This window comes from Cydia amplana, chromosome 13 (assembly GCF_948474715.1).
Source record: "Cydia amplana chromosome 13, ilCydAmpl1.1, whole genome shotgun sequence".
In the NCBI taxonomy this organism is placed as follows: Eukaryota; Metazoa; Arthropoda; class Insecta; order Lepidoptera; family Tortricidae; genus Cydia; species Cydia amplana.
In genome coordinates, this window is record NC_086081.1 from 3667920 (window position 1) to 3691307 (window position 23388).

General features: G+C 42.0%; 1 protein-coding gene across 1 annotated transcript in view; it reads right to left on the reverse strand.

The window, feature by feature from the left end:
* Positions 1–211: 211 nt before the first annotated feature.
* Positions 212–23388, reverse strand: part of LOC134653369 (SLIT-ROBO Rho GTPase-activating protein 3-like) — a 102765-nt gene continuing 79588 nt past the window's right edge. Inside the window, exons 10-18 of the mRNA XM_063508706.1 lie at positions 21880–22004; positions 20573–20766; positions 16583–16789; positions 14801–14928; positions 13215–13281; positions 12566–12608; positions 7601–7653; positions 655–792; positions 212–561 (exon numbers count right to left, since the gene is read on the reverse strand). Coding sequence (XP_063364776.1) covers positions 285–561; positions 655–792; positions 7601–7653; positions 12566–12608; positions 13215–13281; positions 14801–14928; positions 16583–16789; positions 20573–20766; positions 21880–22004 — 1232 coding nt within the window. The 3' untranslated portion in view covers positions 212–284. The remainder of the gene's footprint in view (positions 562–654; positions 793–7600; positions 7654–12565; positions 12609–13214; positions 13282–14800; positions 14929–16582; positions 16790–20572; positions 20767–21879; positions 22005–23388) is intronic.

The following is a 23388-nucleotide window of genomic DNA, read 5'->3' on the forward strand; positions in this document are numbered from 1 at the left end:
CCATTTCTTTAAAATAGGTTCGTAAATTTCAAACTTTAATCGAGTCCTGGAGACCTATAACTGTCAAGCTTTAAATGACCTTATCAGGCGGCCAATGATACGGCTTCAGCAACGCTAGTTTCGCCAAAGCCGGCTTAGGCGTCTCAGCCGAGGCCGAGGACCGAAGAACGCACGCTTTGAGTGTGCACGTTCGACCCTTACGCCAACCGCGTTGTTTTTAGCCAGTATAGCGGTCGACGTCAGCGCCGAGCGTGCGTTTCGTGCCCTCGGCGTCTATTTGTACCCTAAGTGGCTTCGTCAGGCGGCGGCTGCGGCCTCGCATGTTGCGGATGCGGCGTAGGCCTCCTCAGCAAGGCCGGTTTAGCAGCTAAAGCCGGCTTGAGCGAGCCGCCAGTCAGCGTCAAGTCGGCGAATTTGGCGGCGACGCGAGCGGTGTTGCGCGCGGGTACCGGGCTTTCAGGGGCCGCCGAGGCCGATGCTGAGGTTTCGGCCTCGTCAGGCTTGTCCGTGGTGTCGGGAGGGTCGTCGGGGGCGATTGTGCTGCTGTCTGATGATGATGGTCTGGAATGAAAAGAGAAGGTAGGGTTAAAATAATGATGACGATCTTTCACTTTTTTATATTATAAATGCGAATAAGCTGCTCTATGAACTTACTTGTGCGATGGCCGCTTCTTGAGCGTGTCGCGGTTGGTAGCGAACGTTTCGGCGGCGTCGGCGGGCGGCGCGCTGGCCTCAGTCGGCGCCCGTGCTGGTAAGTCCAGCACTAGGTCCGGCGTGGCCTCCGCTAACCTCCTGCAGAGTGTCCAATAGAAAGTGTATTTTGTGGTGGTACAGAAAAATACAGGGTATTGAATAAGCGGGTCCAAAAGAACGTTGACGGGCATTTTCAGTTAAAAGTGTACCATTTACTCTTTTTTGTCTTTCGAAAAACCACTAACCAGTTATTTCTACTCAGAATCACGAGGACTATCGATTTAAACAGGGAAGTCTTCGAAAAAAATGACAGTTTTGAGACGCATGGACCGTCACAAAACTGACACCCAAAATGTTTTTCTTTGTTTCAATCAAAGTCCTCGTGATTCTCAGTCAAAATAACCCAAAAGTTGTTATTTTTCGAAAAAAAAGTAAATAATATACACTTTTTCCTACATCTCTTGACATCAAATCAAACGATTTTGTATTAAACTATAATTTTTCACGATATTCCCATGTGACATCATTCAAGATTTCGCGCCTCATTAAATTTTATGACTTCGATATTCAGCTCGAATACCTAAAGGTGTTTATTTTGGGCCCTATTTTTAAGCGGTATTAGGATAACTGTGAAATCGTATGGGTTTTAATGACAACTGAATTAATTAATGCGAAAAATGTGCACTTTTTATCGAAGTTGACTTAAAATGCAATATGAATCATTAGAAGAAGAGAAAGAGGCCTATGCTAAAAGGCTGATGATGATGAATAATTATGACAGCCATGTGGCGAATATTCTGTGTTATGGTTGTCTTTAAACATTAGGCTTACGACACATGTTATATCTGCAACGTCAATGAAAGTCTGCAGTCAGAAGCTAACTGTTTTATTGATAATAAACTAAAACTACCCTAAACTTAGTAACAATCATACCCTACATTTCTTCCCCCTTATAGGTAAATAATTCACACTTCAGTCTTAGCCCTATTTAAGGCATACTTAAGAAATAAGAATAAAGTTTTGTAATAAGAAAATCCTTTCCCTTATTAACTAATACAAGTATATAGGTACTCAATACAACTTATATGCACAACACATGAGTCTGTAATTGATATTATGTTTCTATACATAAATAGGTACAACTTAATAATAAATTAACACTATCAACTTAATACTAGGCAATACTTAAGCAATAAATGCACACATTTTACTTACTCATCGGCGCGGCGTCGGCACTGGTTAACGACTATAATGAAAACTTAGGACTAGTATTATTTTAATCTATTAGTTAATAACTATTATGCTATTTATTTATTTATTTCCTCTATTCCACCCCCCGTAACCTTTTCTCCCTTCTAAATGCCCTTTTAGCGCGTTCGCTGCTGTCTTCTGTGGGAGGTGTTAGACTTTGGTTTTTGGGTAGGTCTGCCGAGCATCCTTCGGATCCTTCCGAAGCAGAATCAAACTCGCTTTCACCTGCTGAACCTTCCTTTGTTGGACTTACGGCTTCCTTTGTTGGTGACTGAGGAACAGCGTCCGTGTTTTCCGTGTGTCCTTCGGACGATGAACTCGGGCCAGCTAAGGAAAATCTCGTGCGGCGCACAGGTAGTATTTGATCCGCGTGTCTACGAAAGCTGGTCCCTCCGTCTAAATTTATTTTATAGGACACCGGTCCCGTTCTTGCCCCAATCTTACCCGGAGTCCATTTACCTCCGCGACTCGAATAATCTCTTGCCAGTACTTCGTCTCCTAACTGAAATTCCCTATCGCGACCGCCGGCTGCCTCCACCTGCCTTTGTTGTGCCCGGCGCACGACCTCGGCGGTCTCCGGTCGCAGGGCGTCGAGCCGGTTGCGCAGGCGTCGACCGAGTAACGCGACCGCGGGCGCTACTCCAGTACTCGCGTGTTAACAGTTTCTGTATTGAAAAAGAAACTTGTGTAGGCCTGTTGCTAGATCCTGTCCCTTGTACAATGCCTTTTTTAAAGCCTTTTTTACTGATTTAACAGTGTTTTCTGCCGCCCCATTGGTTTGTGGTTTGTACGGGGCGGAGGTGGTATGCTTAATCATATTGTTTGCGCAATATTGTTTAAAATCTTCGCTTTGGAACGGGGGTCCATTGTCGGTCACTAATTGTCGCGGAAGACCAAATCTCGCAAAAAGGGATCTTAGGAATGTTATTGTATCTTTTGCTGACGTACTACGGATCTCTTGCGCCTCCAACCACTTAGAATGCGCGTCTACTAACACAATATAATACTTTCCATTAAATTGTGCGAAATCCGCATGCAAACGCTGCCACACGGTGTCCGGAAACTCCCAGGGATGTAGGCTGGCACGCGGGGGGGCGTCGCGCACGCTGCAGCACGCGTCACATTCCTTGGCTATTGTTTCGATATCTTTATCAATGGATGGCCAGTAAACATAATTACGCGCGATCGATTTCATTTTAACAACTCCTAAATGGCCTTCATGAATTTCCGCCAACACTTTTTGTTGGTATTTCGGTGGAATTACTATTCTATATTTATATACAATGCACCCATGTTGTAGATTTAAGTCCGCTCTTCTAAAATAAAAAGGTTTCACTTGTTCATCGTCACATCGATCCGGCCAACCGAACAAAATAAAACCTACCACTCTACTAAGTATCGAGTCCTTCTTTGTTTCTATTGCTATTTCTTTAAAACTTATCGGTAAAGTCTCGTCCGTAAAAAATAAATAGTGACAATCTTCTTCCTCCCTTGTCTTCTGTGACTTACTTTGTAACGGCAAACGCGAGAGTGCGTCTGCGCTCACGTTACTTTTTGAAGCAACGTACTCAATCTGAAAGTCATATGCAGCCAACTTTGCCGCCCATCGCTGCAGCCTGCTTGCTGCCGTTTGAGGAATACCCCCTTTTGGTCCAAAAATATACGTCAATGGCTTATGGTCCGTTTTCAGTAGGAATTGCCTACCAAATAAATATTGGTGATGTTTTTGTACTCCATAAAAAATTGCTAATGCTTCTTTGTCTAGCTGACTATAATTTTTCTCGGCATCTGTAAGCGTTCTTGAAGCACAGCTGATTGGCATTTCGGTACCGTCGGCAAACTTGTGTGTTAAAATCGCTCCGATGCCATAAGCACTACTGTCAACCGCTAAAATTAAGGGCAACTTTGGGTCATAATGTGTTAAAACTTTGTCACTACTTAATAAAGATTTAATTTTGTTGAACGAATTTTCACAATTTTCATTCCACTCCCACGTGACCTCTTTTTTTAATAGGTTGTATAGAGGATGTAATAGAGTGCTTAAATTAGGCAAAAATTTACCATAATAGTTAACCAGTCCCAAAAACGCTTTTAATTGCGTAACATTACCCGGTCGCGGTGCATTTGAAATAGCTACTATTTTTGACTTATCGGGATGCAACCCGTGTCGGTCGATCACAAATCCAAGATATGAAACCCTTTTTTGTAAGAATTTACATTTTTCAATTTTTACAGTTAAACCCATTTCTGCCAGTCTTTCGATTACCGCTCGCAGATTTTTCATATGTGTCTCTCTATCCTTGCCTGTAACACAAATATCATCTAAAAACACCACCGTGTTTGGTAAACCTCGCAAAGTTTCTTCCATAATTTTCTGGAATTTTTCAGGCACGCAACTCAATCCGTACGGAGTTCTTTTATAAACATATGTGTAGATATAGCCGTGGCCGACTGGGATTTTTCTTCCAACGGTACCTGCATATAGGCTCTAGTCAGATCTATTTTTGAATATTCTTGTCCCCCGCTTAATGCTGCGAATAACTCATCAATACGGGGGAGGGGATAATAGTCCCTTTTGAGTTTTGGGTTAATAGTGGTTTTATAATCCCCACAGATCCTAATTTCTCCCGACGGTTTAATCACGGGTACTATAGGAGTACCATAGTCTGACTGATCTACCGGGTATATAGAACCTTCCTGTTCCATCCGCGCGATCTCCCTCTCGACGGCCGCGCGCAGCGCGAGCGGCACGGGCCGAGCGCGTATGAAAACCGGTTCATTATCTGCGAGTTGTAATCGAATTGACTTTTTACACTTTCCTAAACCATCTGTAAACACTTGTGGAAATTCTCGAGTTAACTCGTTGACAAATCGATTCTGAACAAAATTATCCTCGTCCGTCTCAATATTGTGTATGTCGAAGTACTTAATATTGAAACGACGAATCCACGATCTACCTAGCAATGGGCGGCTACCATTTTTTATAACATACAACTTTAAATCTCTTTTTGTAACATTATTTATCGATGCAGTTAATAGAATATAGCCCACTGATTTGATCAACGAGCCTGCATACGCACAAAGTTTAATATCATCATTAAACAAAGGGTAATCAGGGAAATAACGTAAATAATCCACTTCGTTAATGGCAGAAATTCGACTACCAGTGTCCACTTCAAATTTAATCACAGAACTGTCAATTGTAACATCTGCAAAAAACGGTTTTTCTCCTGACGCGCACACCCGGATGTGATAAAAGTCACTATCGGACTCATCCGACTCCTCCTCCATAAAAAAATGTCTCCTATTTTGTCCCTTATTCTCAGGCAACTTACACATATTTTTAAGGTGTCCTTTACGTTGACACTTATCACAATTATATTGTTTAAAACGGCACTTATCTGGTCGGTGTTGTTTACCACATCGCCAACAAGCCGCCGCCGCCGCTGCCGCCGACGCCGCCGCCGCGGGCGCGCCGGGCCGCGCTCCCCGCACGGCGTGCAGGCCCTCGCCCGCCGCGCCGCCGCCGCCGAGCGCGCCAGCGGCCGCGCCGCCGGTGCCTGCGCTCGCGCCGCCGCCACTCGCACCGCCTGCACTCGCACTCATGCACCCGCGCACACCACTCGCACTCGCCTCCGCATGTTTCTCAGCCGCCTCTAACGCCAGAGCTAGCTCCACCGCCTTTTTGTAATCGATATTAGTCTCCGCGAATAACCGCGATCTCATATCATCACTCGCCAATCCGGACACAAACTGATCTCTTAAGTTTTCCTCTAATGTAGTACCAAAAACACAGGTTACCGCTAAATGTTTTAAATTTTGTAAATAATCCGATAACGATTCGCCCATTCGTTGTCTACGTAATCTAAAAACATGGCGTTCGGCGATAACCGACCGCTTGGGCTCAAGATGATTTGTCATTAATTGTTCCAATTCCCCAAACGTTTTGTCCTCCGGATTAGCAGGCGCGCACAGATCACACATTAAATTATACGTGGGTTCACCGACTAATGTTATTAACGTTGCCACTTTCAATTCTGTTTTGATTTCGTTGAGTAATATAAATTGTTTTACGCGGCGTATGTAATTTAACCACTGTTTCGACTGTAAATCGAAAGGTTCCACTTTACCGATCGGCATTTTGACACCGCGTAACGAAATTTATCACTGATTTGTAATATTTGTAATCTAAAACGGTAAAATTCCCGAGTCGTCGCCAATGCAACGTCAATGAAAGTCTGCAGTCAGAAGCTAACTGTTTTATTGATAATAAACTAAAACTACCCTAAACTTAGTAACAATCATACCCTACAATATCGTTATTGTGCTTAGCAATATATATGATTAGCATGGCAATCTTAAAACATAACTAGGAGCGAGACTAAAGGAAAAATAGATAATGTAGTGCAAGTAGTCATATTTTAAGATATTATTTACAATGTATAGTTGTTGCATTTCACGAAGACAAGAACATTTGTCTACTGTCATAATAAACGGCGGTACGCACTTAACAGTACCCAGTGCATAAGTAATGTAAAAATCCTATTAAGGGACGTCACACTGCAACACAAACGGTACGCAAGCGGTCTAAAACCTCTCATGAGGGTTCGAACATTACAATGCGAACATGTGCGCAAATCTAAAGGCATGCCGCCACACCGCGTGTAACTTAGCACAGCTCTGGCTCGCTTGCAGTGCGTGCATGGGCATTTCACTTAACTGTGTACCATTAGGTAACAGCCGGTTAGCAATCGTTACAAAACTGACGGTCAATGTCAAATTCCATAAATTTTGTCAGGAATGTGACGGTTAGACGTTACTGAAACACGTCTTAAGTCGCGCTTTAAAGTAAAAGCTAAGGATGACTCACGTTAGACCGGGCCGACCGGGCCGTGTCCAGGCCGGAGCTTCCGGCGCTTACTTTTCTATGACAGATGACAGGTGATCACTTGATGCTTTCCATAGAAAACGAAGCTCCGGAAGCTCCGGCCCGGACACGGTCCGGTCTAACGTGAGTTATCCTTTAAAATGAAATTGCCCGCATTTGTTATCAGTAGCAACGCAAGCGATAGCGATGTAGTCTGGCAAACCAATTAGCCAGTAGCAAAATGCGCCAAATTAAAAAAATAGAAAACACGAGAGATCGATCTCAAAGAGAAAATTTGAATTTCGCGTTTATTTCAACCGACAAATCGGTTAGCCAGACTATATTGCATCAGATCGGGGCTATAACCGCGAAAATCGAAGTTAGTAAATTTCCGGCATTTTTCTGTCACTCTTATTACGCCTTCATTGGAGTAAAAGAGAAAGATCCCCGCAATTTGCGAATATCGGTTTTCGCGGTAGCCCCTCAGTGCTGCGTTACGCACGGGTGATGAGATCTTGAGAAAGAGTCAAAATAGGCTTTAACTTCGTAAAAAAAAATGGTTGTCTGTAAAGTCGGTTTACGGACGATAATTTTGCGTGTTAACGTCATAAGAAAACATTGATGAAAAATTACCATGATACAATGAATATGATGAATTGATACGTTACCATAGAGATCTGTCCACAACGTGACACTTTTTCGTGCATGCTACCGGTACTCATCGATTCATAAGACATTTATCACGTCGAAAAATTCTCAACTTCGTGAAATGCATGTGGCAACACTTACCGGCACTGTGCAGAGGTGGAGGGGGCGGGAGCGGCGGGGGACGGCTCGCGGACCTGCGCGGGCGGACACCACAACATTTAGGACTCATTCACGGACTCAGAGGGGCTCCATAGGTACGAAAATTGTCTATTTTCATCCCTGTCAGTCTAATCAAGAGCGATTGAGATGGACATAAACTTATCGATTTTCAGGGTAACCTTCCGTAAATTCCTAAGAAGCTTTTATAGAAATAGAGACCGTTTTACGTTTTCTATGGTATACTAAAATGACTTTATCGCTCGGGTCTTTGATCGCACGCGTCGGGGAAACAACATTAGGGTTGACTACGCGTAATAGAAATGATTTTACAAAAAAAAAACTGAAAACAGTGTCTTTTAAAAAATAGTACTGATTGAAGAAAACGGTCTTTTTAAAAATAGTCTTATGTTTACCCGCTAACCCGGGGTTTAAGCGATTAAACCGTTAATGCAGTCTCAAATTTACTGGTGACCATGGTAACCCCTGGTTTGACCGGTTAACCCCGGTTAGTGGAATGGTGTAAGTGGGCCTAAGTACACTTGACCTGATTAACCTGAAAAACTGTTACTTCAATGTCATTGAGTTTTTCTTTATTGATTTAAATGCCATCTAGTGAGTTTCCCTCTAACTGGTATTAATTAAATTCGAGTACTAACAGTGATGTGCTTAGGGGTTTCAAGTAATGCCCCGAAATAACGCTAGATGGCGTTAACCTCAATTATACATAGTGCTGCAGACATTTTGCAATAGTGATTGAGTTTTCACTTCTGCCGGCACTCCCTGAGTGCAACCCTTTTTTTTATTAACAACCGACCTATCCTGTCTAAAACATGTCAATAAACTACTAGAAAATAAATGAAAATCGATTCGCATACGCTCAAACATTCGTTAGTTTAAAAACATTTAAGTACATTTAAAGCCCCCTACACATACGTGCGCGAATCGCGGCGCGAAACCGCGAACGCTAGTGTGGAGTCGATTTCACAGATCTGCGAACTTGACTCCACACTCGCGTTCGCGGCTTCGAGCCGCGATTCACGCACGTGAGTGTGGACGGGGTTTACAGACTAAGTTCAGAGCTACCACCATAAGAAGCAAATGGACACAACACAGAAAGCGGATGCGAAGCGACAAAACAAATAAAACACACACATGCAAGTATACGTTTATTGAGTAAACAGCACCGTTACATAGTATATGTTCATAACAAGCTAGCTTCAGTCTTATATAGGCAATAACAAATATAATAATGTTATTTTCATGAAAAGGTACTTAAAAGAGTCAGTGTAAATAATGTGTATATTATATATTGTGTATGTGTATATTGTGTATCAATGTACATACCACATACACAAAACATGATGTACTCAATAGTTTTAAGTTTATGACGTGTAAAATGTAACTATGTTTATATTTACCAATAAAGTCTGTATTTCTGTAATGTAGGTTATGTGTTGTCAATAGTAAGTGAGTATGTGTAAATTGTGTATATGTAAGTACAGTAGAATCCGGTTATAACGACGCTCAAGGGACCGCTGATATTACGTCGTACTAACCGGACGTCGCACTAAACGAACTGCCAATTTTAATATATTTTTTTAATCAAAATAATGACATCATTTTGTATTTATTAATACTTATGCGACAATCAACGAAAAAAAACCATTATAATTAAAATATTCATTTACGTTAGTATTACAACACTTTGTCTTAAATGCAGAGACTTGTGTGTTTAGAAGAAGGCACTTTTGTAGGTTCGCGTAGGTACTCACTCATCATCCGCAAATTACTCGAATCCCGTAAAATAAAAAGTCATAATTTTTAGGGATCTAATCAAGGTGACAATCGACAATCAAAAAATTAATAAGTATTTTGTCAAACATTTCAATTTTGACTCAAGCCTTTATCGCGGACTGTTTACTTTAGTTTCAACAAGCAACCTATACTCAATTGAGACAATTCTTACAAACCCAAACTCAATTAGGATGCGTTGTTTTATCAAACAGTTCCTATGGCCACCTCGAGCTCGAAGGTACCAAAATATTGCATTGTCACCCAACTTACATAATTATGTATGTGAAGTTTAAGCTCAATTGAATAATGCGAATTGGGTTTTATTCAGTTTGCAAGATTACGAAAAGTCACAGTTTTTCATCTGGCTGCGTATAGGCAAAGGGGGGAGGGGAGTTGGGTGCGCGGGACGGAGTAAGCTTCCACCAACAATTTATTTGTAAAAATTACGTCGCTCGTCGTTGTAACCGGACTTGACGGACGGATTTTGTGTCAATTTCCGTCGTTAAAAGCGGTTGGTCGTTATAAGCGGAGTCGTAATAAACGGTTGTACCTTCATAGTAGCTCATACTAAAACCAAACAAGTGTTTATACTTACGTCGCTATAAGCGGTTGGTTGTTATATGCGAAGTCGTACTAATCGGACTCTACTGTAATCTCAAAATAATACTTACTTGTTTTACGAGATGGCAAAGTTGTTTTTTACTTCTTGTGTTAAATACTCGAGCAAGCGAAAGATACCAAAATTTCATGGGCGTAGCTGGGTTCGAAAAATGGAATCTTGAGCGTTGCGAGGGTTTCAAGACTCACGGGTTAAACTACCTTTTGCAGCCGAGTGAAATACACCATTTTCACCACACCAACGCGAGTAAAATATTTCAAATCATCTTCAAATGGACGCTATTAAATATTTATCATTCAAAGTCCACTTGCTTCTCTTGTGGACAAAATGCACGTTCCTCATCAGTTTTTGAAGAATAAAGTTACTTTACTGAAAATGGTGGTTTATATGGTGAAAAAAAAATTGTGAATGTAATACTACAGCACCGTTTAAATACCTTTTCATATTTGTTACACAACCAAACCAACAAAATAGCAAAACGAATATATAACAATGATATATGTTTTGATGATATTTTTAGTAATAAGGACCGAACACCTAGTGATTTAATAGATGACACTCTATTTAAGAGTTAGAAATGAATTCTAACTCAGTAATATTAAAAATAAAGAAATGGTGGGTGAATTGGTTAAACATGAAATGAATAGGTTAAAAAGTTAAAATAATTATAATCAAAGCTTTAAAAAAGAAGTATGAGAAGAACTATAGTCTAACCACATGGATCTTTAAAAAATGTAAACATGTAAAACCACGTGACTCAGTTGTTCGGCGAATGACAATTCCATAGATACAATGTACCTTCTTATTGGTCAAATTAATAATTTCACACAATATGAACTAAATGACAAGAACACATAACCCCTCATTTACCACTCGGTTACAACACTACATACATGCAATAAGCTAAATAAAGTCATATTTCACGGAAGATGGCTGATATATCTACATTGCAATATAATTAAATATTATAAAGTACACACATTCAACTTTCGTAGGATATGTATTTGTATATCAAATACGTTACCTTAATAAATACATCAAAAAACTACCAAAAACTGTGTAAAAAATTAGTTTCGAGATCTAGTTCAGACTCGTTTTTTGCAGCCTCGTATTTTATTATCTTAGAAGACAAGATAACTAATAGATGTGCAAAGATTTTAACTCAATTATCTCATTACTTAATGCGTATTATGAGCTAAATATATAATACATCTTCCGGAAAATATGACAGTTCCAGTTATAACTAATACCAACACAACATAACAGCACAAACATGACATATTGTTTGTAGTAAAATACTTTAAATGCAAAGCAAATCTCAATAATCACAAGCAAGTTAAAGAAATAGTTCAAATGAATGAATTTCCCACTTGCTTAAACTACTTTAATTAAAATAAAAACCTAACCTAATGATAAAACTACTGGCAGTTTTAGGCTAAGATATAATTTAGGCGTTTGTATTCACTTTTTAATACTACTTTTTTAATGTGGCCTTAAGTAGTAACCACTAACGAAGCCCATAGTAAACCTACATATATGAAGTAAATTAAGATTTACTATTGGTCACTAAATGGACTTACTCAACCAGGCGCTCTAGCATGAGTTGCGTATTTGCGCGCGACTCCATACTTGAAGTCGCGCAAGATGTATCGAGTCGCGCGCGGGAACACAACTCATGCTAGACCGCCAGAATCAAATTTACAATGATTTAACACGTTCAGTCCCAATCTGAATTGTTAACCTTACAGCTTTGTAATAGAGGCTTGCCGTGACCCATATACAGGGCACGGACGGTGAACGTATTAAAATATTTGCCATTTTATCATTGTTAAATTGAGGCTGGCAATATACACAGAGTGCAAATCAGGCCAAAAATCTTAATAGGTGGGAATGCGCTGGAATTTCCTCGCGATATAATCGTGTAAAGTGTCATTCTATGGAACTTGCTAACTATGTAAACAAACCGCCATATTGAAATTGTCTCAGAATGTCAATTTACTAGTGACCTTTGCTTACATAGTTAGCAAGTTCCATAGAATGACACTTTAAACTATGTGGACTATAGTTCGTTTTTTTTAGCATTAGAAATAAGGTAAACAATCTTGATTAGAGATGCAACGGATAGTAGTTTGGCCGGATACCGGATAGTAACCGGATATCCGGTGCATCTCTAATCTTGATGTGTCTTTTAATTGAAAAACATATTTTAAAAATAAGTTACGGTAAATATGTAACAATTATGAATCTAATACGATCATTTATATTCTTCTGCTTTCATAAGTAATAGTTTTTGATTTTTTAAAAGCGTTTTTCAATTAAAAGACATGTCAAGATCGCTTACCTTCTTGCAAGTTCTTTCTAATGCTAAAAAAACGAACTATAATCGAAAGGTATACTTAAATTATCGCTAATAGCTGTCTATCACTTGACCAAACTTGACGTAGTACCCAGGTTTTCCGCAATACAGTTTTTGACCCAATTTACGCTAACGTGTTTGTATTCATAAATGTCTAAACAGCCGTTTCGAGCGGTACCTGTGGCGCGGGCACGGACTGTCGCCGCGGCAGACTCTCCGACCTAAAACAAAAAACAAAACTATGATCACTTAATACTTTGAATGCGACGCCTATCGTGTCCGGAGAGCCATCGTGAACCTTGTTGGAAAGCACGAAAGTTGATATTGGGCTGTCAAGTGTCATTCAATAGAACTTGTTAACTATGTAAATAAACCGCCATACTAAAATTGACACTGTATGTCAATTTACTAGTAACTTTTGTTTACATAGTTAGCGAGTTCTATTGAATGACACTTTAGCAGTGGGGAGACACTCCTGACTTCGGGCAAACTTGGCTCCGTTCGGCTCAGCATTGCTCAGAGGAATTATTAGGGTTGACACAACTTGACGTCCCTTTGCGTGCACGACCACAGATAAGATAATGGCTTGAATGTTGACAACCCTAAATAGACATAAATGAAAAAAGGATATCATGATTCGACCCTGAATCGCAGTCCAACTTCGGTGTTGGAAGTGTCCTTTCTGTACAGTAGTATATTCTGTGGCTGTAGTCGCTTTCGTAGTGAAGTATGCATATATGGACGTATGGATTATATATGGATATGGATGGATTAATTAGGTACGATGCCGAATTTTGCATCTAAACCAGAGATCACACATTCCTTACCTCCTTTCTATTGAGTCCCTGTCCCGTTCCCTCCATTCTCCATTCTCACCGTCATCGCTTATTTCATCTGCCGAAAAAAATACACGTTTATTAAAACATTCTTTGACGAGTTAAATGTAGTTTGTACACAACATGAGCGCAAATAACCCGACTTAGTTTACTCAAGGTAAAACGTACCTAATCAAGGTTACGAATAGGTAAAACGTGTCGGTACAATGACTAAAACATATTAAAACTTACGTCCAATTTAGTACCTATTTTATATAATGACAACTGTCAGGAAATTCCGCATAAAGTCTGTGCGGAATGAGAAGATTCGTAAAATATATTGGGTCCCATACATTTCACGACTCTTCTCTTTCCGCAGAGATTTAATTGATTTTATGGTTAAAGTTGGTCGAGTTTTTCAGGCACTGTATGAATTAACCCTCTTAACGCCACGCCTATCGTGCGCGGCGCGTCATCGTGAACCTTGTCGGAATGCACGAAGGTTGATATTGGCTGTAGCCGCGCACGTCAGTTGACGTCTTTGGCGGTCAAAAGGTTAAGGATTGATCGACTGTATGGTTGACAGCTAGATAAGGGATGGAATATGATTTAGATTGTTCAGGAATACGTACGCATTAAGAAAAACATGCGAAAGGGGGAAAACGCATTATAATTAGATGAATTAGTAATTACTGTCAATATATAGTAGGTATTGAAGATAATCTGTTTCTATGTCTGCCGGCGTTCCTGTAAAGGAAACAATCCTGAGCTGTCAAATCTACAAATAAGTTTTTACTTTCGGACTAGATTTAACAACTAAATTGAGATCAACAGTGTATTTGATTACCCATAATAAATACCTAGAAGAACATGTAGATTTTTTTTAGTTTAATTCGCTTTTTTTACTTTCCAAAAGGGCTACAAATTCTTATGTGCCCAAGGGAGCATAGTTTAAGACGGTCTTGCTGATACTTGAGGCACAGAATAAGTAATAGTATTATCATACAGAACGGACACGCACCGCCCCGCCCCGATTCGGATTACCTCGCCCGCTACAGGCCGCGACATGAATGTGTGCGTAAGTCGCTCTACTGAGAGCATGTCAGGATTCCGTCAGAAACTCAATGACGCGTGTACAGACGTGCCGCGCACACATATAAACGGAAATCATTTTTGATGTATGGCGTGTCCGCCCTGTATAGTTTGTAGCTTTCTAATAGACCCCGAAGGCTAATCCTATTGTCTATTGTTCAGTAAAACCGCACGTGCTACTTACCTGCAAAAAAGGGTCCTAATTATTCTATTTGGCACCTGAGCGCGGGCTAGTCCAACGCTCAAAAAACCAGTGTAGGTGCGCTCTCCGATAACGCGCCTCTGTTACGCATCTCGATGACACATTTTAGACTGGTTCTGTAGCGTCCGACTCGCCGGCACTCAGTAACCGAAGTACCGATTTTTTATGCAGGCGGTTGTGGCACGTGGCACGAGCGGTTTTTCTTAACAATAGACAATAGGATTAGCCTTCGGGGTCTATTAGAAAGCTACAAACTGTACTTGAGGTATTGACTGGCCTGATTCTGCTCTGTTGCGATACGCACCGTCGTCGTTGTCGTCGTCGTCGTCGTACAACGACAGGTCGTCGTTCACGTCAGGCTCCTCCGCTGCGTCTACGTCGTCCGAGCCGGCCGCGCTCTCGCCTTCTTCCGCCACGGTCTCGTTTTCTTCACTGTGAAAATAGTTATTTGTACAACAAGAGATCAAAGTTTGATATTTCTTCGAGTGCTTATTTTGAGTCCCGTGCGAGCGAAAGATTCTATAATAGATCTAATTTAGAATCTTGAGCGTAGTAAGGGACTCAAAAGCGCACGAGATGTAAATAACTTTGATCTCGTGTTGTTCACAAAACTTTTCACCTCAGCAGTGAGAGCATATTAGAGAACCCGAAAAATGTATTCCTTCTTCATCACTTACCTATTCACTCATGTTTTCTTAAGATATACCAACAATTAAGTTTTCACCTCAGCAGCTCGAACAAGGGTACTTTGCTACTTAAAAACAGTGAGCAAAATACGATTTTGCTCACTGTTTTTAAGTAGCAAAGTACCCTTGTTCGAGCTGCTGAGGTGAAAAATATATAGTCAAAAAAGTATATATAGTTTGCAGTGGCGGCGCGTCAAACATATCCATAGGCAAGCCCTAGTTTGGCTTACATATTTCCTTCACAACTCTGAACAAACGTCCAAAAATAGGCAAGCCGGTGGGAATCGGCTCATATGGACGCGCCGCCACTGATAGTTTGTCAAAGGACTGTCTCATTTCAAACATATACAGAGAAAATCATACTATATCTGAATTAGCACCCTTAGGAAAAGAATGAGTATAGTTTTTTTGTTCTTATTTACTGACAAATTTGGTTTGACCAACTATAAACGCTTTTATTAGTAACTGTTACTTCGGCACAGCTTCAAGACGTAACGACCTCTTAGTATTGTCTGAGTATCCTGCCTAAGAAGCTATTTGTGTGGAATGGATAGAAGTTAATGCAGACTTTCTGTGTGTTATGTTGGTATCACTGATGTTAATACTATACTCAGACACTCTACTTTATCTATGATATCTATGTTAGTCTATTCATCATGTTTCGGTCCTAGAATGTTCTCATAAATAAAGTCTTATACTTAAAATTAAAAGTCTATTTATTTATTCATATCACTATCAGTGCCCTGTTTATAAAAAGCGTGTAACTTGTAATACAAGTGGAAGTCCCTTTCTAACAAAAGCTGTCAAAAAGGGACTACCACTTGTATTACAAGTTACAAGTCTTTGATAAACAGGGCACTGGTGTCAGAAGCGCGATACAAATAACACAGTGTGGAAGTACCTGAGTACCGTAAAATGGGGTGAGTAGGCGCAAAACTGACATTAAAACCTCGATAACATTTTATTTTTACATATGCAAACTGAATGGTGTATATAATAAGTGTTCCGGACGTTTTTATTTTAGTTTTTATCTTATTTTGGGTAGTTCCATTTCATAACTTTGACGATAAAGAGGAAAACCCACCTCACCCCGTAGTGCCTCGTATTTGGGGTGAGAGGGCTTTTCATACAAAGGTGATTTTGGAAGAATGTTGGATCGATTTTTTTTTATTATGCGTATTACTATAGCTCCATTTTAAATTGGAATACATTATTTTTGTAGCAGTAGCCTTAAAATCCCTTCTCACCCCCCTCTCAAACCTTCTCTCCCCATTCATAACCCACCTCTCCCCGCGAAACCTACTCTATTTTACGGTATGTAATATTTATTTTTTTATCTAGTTATTGGTTCTGTGAGACTAACTGTGCCGTGTCCTTGTCCCAATGGGCATATAACATACCTGGGTCGCTTGTACAGCGCATGGGGCGCGATATCTTGAGGAAAGATGGCGGCGTGGTGTATAATAGTCCGCTTGACTAGCTCGTTGACCAGGTTCTGCGCCGCGAGCTGTGCCCCGCCCTCGCCCCACGCCGCTAGCAGCGTGGGGCCCACGCAGATGGCCAGGTTCCACGCGTCCATCATGTTGTACTCGCTGTACTCTGTTAAACTGTAACAAAAACGGAGGTTACTACAGAGTGCTTCCTGTAACAGGAGCAAAAAATCAAACTGTAGGCTGTACTCCTCAAACTGACCAACATTTGTTCAGCAACTTTTGAAAATAACTCAGGTTTTGATTTTTATTACACTTTAAAGTTTATTCTAAGACGCAATGTATTACAAATTTTGTTATGTTTAAAGCGTGACAAGCAACGTCAAACACACTGATGTCAGCGTACATTGAAGGCAATATTTATTTTGTATGAAAAAGAGGAAGTCTAAAGGATTCATAATTTTTAAAAGTTGCTGAACAAATGTTGGTCAGTTTGAGGAGTACAACCTACAGTTTAATTTATTGCCCCTGTTACAGGAAGCATCCTGTATAGCACATTACCTCAGAACGATACTAATAGTCTAATACTAACGGTAGTCAAGTAAGCTATCCTAAAAATATTGTATACCTTTCAACGAGCAATTCTTGTATATTTATTTATTTATTTATATATATATATATCAGGGATTTCGGAAACGGCTCTAACGAATTCGATGAAATTTGTTATATATAGGGGTTTTCGGGAGCGAAAAATCGATCTAGGTGGGTCTTATCTCTGGGAAAATGCGCATTTTTGAGTTTTTATATGTTTTCCGAGCAAAGCTCGGTCGCCCAGATATTGAATTTTATTCAACTTGACAGTTTCAACTCCTGGTCACTGCAGTGACCACATAGGGGGCGGAGCGAATCTTTTGGGTATAAAGCGACTATATGTGTAGCCGCAACTTTTGAGTATAAAACACCAGTACAGAGTGCAGCTATAGCTATATATAGCTTCACCGATAACCTTCAAAACCAATCTGAACCCTAATAACATAGCTATAAGACTCACTGTGCCAAGAACGCCAGCAGATACCGCAACACAAGCACAGAGGAAGCTGGCAACGTCGCTAACAATTAGCTCATTCGCCCAACAAAATCCGCGACGCTCGGTAATAACCTACTAAACTAATTTAAACCTTAATTACATAGTTATAAGACTCACTGTGCCAAGAACGCCAGCAGATACCGCAACACAAGCACAGAGGAAGCTGGCAACGTCGCTAACAGTTCACGCATGCGCCGTACAAAGTCCGCGTCGCTCAGTAAAGCGGCTAAACGTAGTAGGCGTTCTTGTAGCGGCGGTAAAACAAATTGTACCTTATCTTAATAGTAATAAGACTCACTGTGCCAAGAACGCCAGCAGGTACCGCAACACAAGCACAGAGGAAGCTGGCAACGTCGGTAACAATTAGCTCATTCGCCCAACAAAGTCCGCGTCGCTCGGTAAAGCGGCTAAACGTAGTAGGCGTTCTTGTAGCGGCGTTAGGACCAATTGTACCTTATCTTAATAGTAATAAGACTCACTGTGCCAAGAACGCCAGCAGATACCGCAACACAAGCACAGAGGAAGCTGGCAACGTCGCTAACAGTTCTCTCATTCGCCGTACGAAGTCCGCGTTGCTTGGTAATAACCTACTAAACTAATTTAAACCTTAATTACATAGTTATAAGACTCACTGTGCCAAAAACGCCAACAGATACCGCAACACAAGCACAGAGGAAGCTGGCAACGTCGCTAACAGTTCACGCATGCGCCGTACAAAGTCCGCGTCGCTCGGTAAAGCGGCTAAACGTAGTAGACGTTCTTGTAGCGGCGGTAGAACAAATTGTACCTTATCTTAATAGTAATAAGACTCACTGTGCCAAGAACGCCAGCAGATACCGCAACACAAGCACAGAGGAAGCTGGCAACGTCGCTAACAGTTCACGCATGCGCCGTACAAAGTCCGCGTCGCTCGGTAAAGCGGCTAAACGTAGTAGGCGTTCTTGTAGCGGCGGTAGAACAAATTGTACCTTATCTTAATAGTAATAAGACTCACTGTGCCAAGAACGCCAGCAGGTACCGCAACACAAGCACAGAGGAAGCTGGCAACGTCGCTAACAGTTCACGCATGCGCCGTACAAAGTCCGCGTCGCTCGGTAAAGCGGCTAAACGTAGTAGGCGTTCTTGTAGCGGCGGTAGAACAAATTGTACCTTATCTTAATTGTAATAAGACTCACTGTGCCAAGAACGCCAGCAGATACCGCAACACAAGCACAGAGGAAGCTGGCAACGTCGCTAACAATTAGCTCATTCGCCCAACAAAGTCCGCGTCGCTCGGTAATAACCTACTAAACTAATTTAAACCTTAATTACATAGTTATAAGACTCACTGTGCCAAGAACGCCAGCAGGTACCGCAACACAAGCACAGAGGAAGCTGGCAACGTCGCTAACAGTTCACGCATGCGCCGTACAAAGTCCGCGTCGCTCGGTAAAGCGGCTAAACGTAGTAGGCGTTCTTGTAGCGGCGTTAGGACAAATTGTACCTTATCTTAATAGTAATAAGACTCACTGTGCCAAGAACGCCAGCAGATACCGCAACACAAGCACAGAGGAAGCTGGCAACGTCGCTAACAATTAGCTCATTCGCCCAACAAAGTCCGCGTCGCTCGGTAATAACCTACTAAACTAATTTAAACCTTAATTACATAGTTATAAGACTCACTGTGCCAAGAACGCCAGCAGATACCGCAACACAAGCACAGAGGAAGCTGGCAACGTCGCTAACAGTTCACGCATGCGCCGTACAAAGTCCGCGTCGCTCAGTAAAGCGGCTAAACGTAGTAGGCGTTCTTGTAGCGGCGGTAAAACAAATTGTACCTTATCTTAATAGTAATAAGACTCACTGTGCCAAGAACGCCAGCAGATACCGCAACACAAGCACAGAGGAAGCTGGCAACGTCGCTAACAGTTCACGCATGCGCCGTACAAAGTCCGCGTCGCTCGGTAAAGCGGCTAAACGTAGTAGGCGTTCTTGTAGCGGCGGTAAAACAAATTGTACCTTATCTTAATAGTAATAAGACTCACTGTGCCAAGAACGCCAGCAGATACCGCAACACAAGCACAGAGGAAGCTGGCAACGTCGCTAACAGTTCACGCATGCGCCGTACAAAGTCCGCGTCGCTCGGTAAAGCGGCTAAACGTAGTAGGCGTTCTTGTAGCGGCGTTAGAACAAATTGTACCTTAACTTAATAGTAATAAGACTCACTGTGCCAAGAACGCCAGCAGATACCGCAACACAAGCACAGAGGAAGCTGGCAACGTCGCTAACAGTTCTCTCATTCGCCGTACGAAGTCCGCGTTGCTTGGTAATAACCTACTAAACTAATTTAAACCTTAATTACATAGTTATAAGACTCACTGTGCCAAGAACGCCAGCAGATACCGCAACACAAGCACAGAGGAAGCTGGCAACGTCGCTAACAGTTCACGCATGCGCCGTACAAAGTCCGCGTCGCTCGGTAAAGGGGCTAAACGCAGTAGGCGTTCTTGTAGCGGCGGTAGAACAAATTGTACCTTAACTTAATAGTAATAAGACTCACTGTGCCAAGAACGCCAGCAGATACCGCAACACAAGCACAGAGGAAGCTGGCAACGTCGCTAACAGTTCTCTCATTCGCCGTACGAAGTCCGCGTTGCTTGGTAATAACCTACTAAACTAATTTAAACCTTAATTACATAGTTATAAGACTCACTGTGCCAAGAACGCCAGCAGATACCGCAACACAAGCACAGAGGAAGCTGGCAACGTCGCTAACAGTTCACGCATGCGCCGTACAAAGTCCGCGTCGCTCGGTAATGCGGCTAAGCGTAGTAGGCGTTCTTGTAGCGGCGTTAGAACAAATTGTACCTTAACTTAATAGTAATAAGACTTACTGTGCCAAGAACGCCAGCAGATACCGCAACACAAGCACAGAGGAAGCTGGCAACGTCGCTAACAGTTCACGCATGCGCCGTACAAAATCCGCGTCGCTCGGTAAAGCGGCTAAACGTAGTAGGCGTTCTTGTAGCTGTGGCGGTAGAAGCGGTGGACGGAGCTCACGGAGGTACAGCTTTAGGAGACCACACACCTGGAAAGGGTGACTATATTAGTCTCGGACTATCATTAATAATGATAATTCAACAAATAAGAACTGACCTGGGGCCCGTTTCTCAAAAGCTTGTAACTTGTAATACAAGCGAATGTCACTATTTGACAGTTTTTAGGGTTCCGTAGCCAAATGGCAAAAAACGGAACCCTTATAGATTCGTCATGTCTGTCTGTCTGTCCGTCTGTCCGTCCGTATGTCACAGCCACTTTTCTCCGAAACTATAAGAACTATACTGTTGAAACTTGGTAAGTAGATGTATTCTGTGAACCGCATTAAGATTTTCACACAAAAATAGAAAAAACAAAAAATTTTTGGGGTTCCCCATACCGAACGAACTGAAACTCAAAAAAATTTTTTTCATCAAACCCATACGTGTGGGGTATATAGATACCCCACACGTATGGGTTACTAGTTTATAGATACCCCACACGAAGCCCTATCCATAGGGATAGGGCTTCAAAAATGATATTGAGGTTTCTAATATCATTTTTTTCTAAACTGAATAGTTTGCGGGAGAGACACTTCCAAAGTTGTAAAATGTGTGTCGTCGTCCCCCCCCCCCCCTGTAACTTCTAAAATAAGAGAATGATAAAACTAAAAAAAAATATATGATGTACATTACCATGTACACTTCCACCGAAAATTGGTTTGAACGAGATCTAGTAAGTAGTTTTTTTTTATACGTCATAAATCGCCTAAATACGGAACCCTTCATGGGCGAGTCCGACTCGCACTTGGCCGCTTTTTTTGTTAGAAAGGGACTTCCACTTATCTTACAAGTTACAAGCTTTTGAGAAACGGCCCCTGCTCTAAACAGTGAGTATCGATGAGCGATTTTTTGTGGGTGTTTTATCTTTCATAGATTAACGAATAATACCTAGCGGATAGAACACGTTAGTTATTTGTCAAATAGTCCCACCAAAGCTATAATTTTTGCTATAGCTGATCAAGCAAATGTTGTCAGTAAAAAAGGCGCGAAATTCAAATTTTCTATGGGACGATATCCCTTCGCGCCTACATTTTTCAAATTTGCCGCCTTTTTCTACTGACAAGATCTGCTTGACCAAGTATATTAATGGATTAAATACTCACAGAGTTGATATCGGACGCGTCTCTAACGTGAGCCAGCGGGTCCTCGCCCCTTTCGAAGGCAGCGCGTAATGCTTGCATTTCCACTTGAGACCCTGACACACGGAAGATGCCTTGGTGCCGTAGACCTGCAAACAAAACGGTTGGTGTGAGGGTCAAATGCATGTTTGGAGCCTAATAACAAGGTTTTCATAATCAAGCCTATTTCCCTACACATTTAAAGACTCGATGCTTTCGTAGAAGCTAGGGTTTTTGTTAATTGTTGGAATTACATAGCGTCGCTAAACTTACTCAACCTCATATCTGCAACAATCATTTGATGGAAATGTCGCTTTTCTTTTATTCGGAATACGGGTGTTTTTGTCATCAAATGAGTGTTGCAGATAGGAAGTATAGCGGCAATAGGTTACCGACACACTCGAGACATCTGGCTCTTTTTGTGACTCGGGACAACGCCAGGAAGATGAAAATTAGGAATTAAGAGTCAAAGCTGTTTCCAGCGAGACTGAAACGCTTCGTGCGGACGTGATGCGTAAAGTTACAAATCAAGAAATAAACAGAGACAGACGCACAATACTCGTACACTTACCGGAGCTCGATATGACTCGCATGACGCATATATGACGTTAACATCCTCGGTAAGTCCGCTATGATCATCCAACGGCGCTAAACTTGTCTCAGTGCGGCACGGGGGACAGACGGACAGGGGACAGATACAACACAGACACTGACCGTGGCACGATATGACCCGCACATACAACGTCAACACCCTCGGGAATGGTCTCGCCTCAGGGTAGCACGGGGGACAGACAGACATGGTCAGATATAACAAACCCACTAACCGTAGCTGGATATGACCCGCACACACGACGTCAACACCCTCTGTAATAAGTCTGCTATGATCGTCCAACGGCGCTAATCTTGCCTCAGCTCAGTGTGGGGGGGAGGGGGACAAGGTACAGATACAACACAGACACTGACCATAGCTGGATATGACCCGCACACACGACGTCAACACCCTCTGTAATAAGTCTGCTATGATCGTCCAACGGCGCTAATCTTGCCTCAGCTCAGTGTGGGGGGGAGGGGACAAGGTACAGATACAACACAGACACTGACCATAGCTGGATATGACCCGCAGACACGACGTCAACACCCTCTGTAATAAGTCTGCTATGATCGTCCAACGGCGCTAATCTTGCCTCAGCTCAGTGTGGGGGAGAGGGGGACAAGGTACAGATACAACACAGACACTGACCATAGCTGGATATGACCCGCACACACGACGTCAACACCCTCTGTAATAAGTCTGCTATGATCGTCCAACGGCGCTAATCTTGCCTCAGCTCAGTGTGGGGGGGAGGGGGACAAGGTACAGATACAACACAGACACTGACCATAGCTGGATATGACCCGCAGACACGACGTCAACACCCCCTGTAATAAGTCTGCTATGATCGTCCAACGGCGCTAATCTTGCCTCAGCTCAGTGTGGGGGGGAGGGGGACAAGG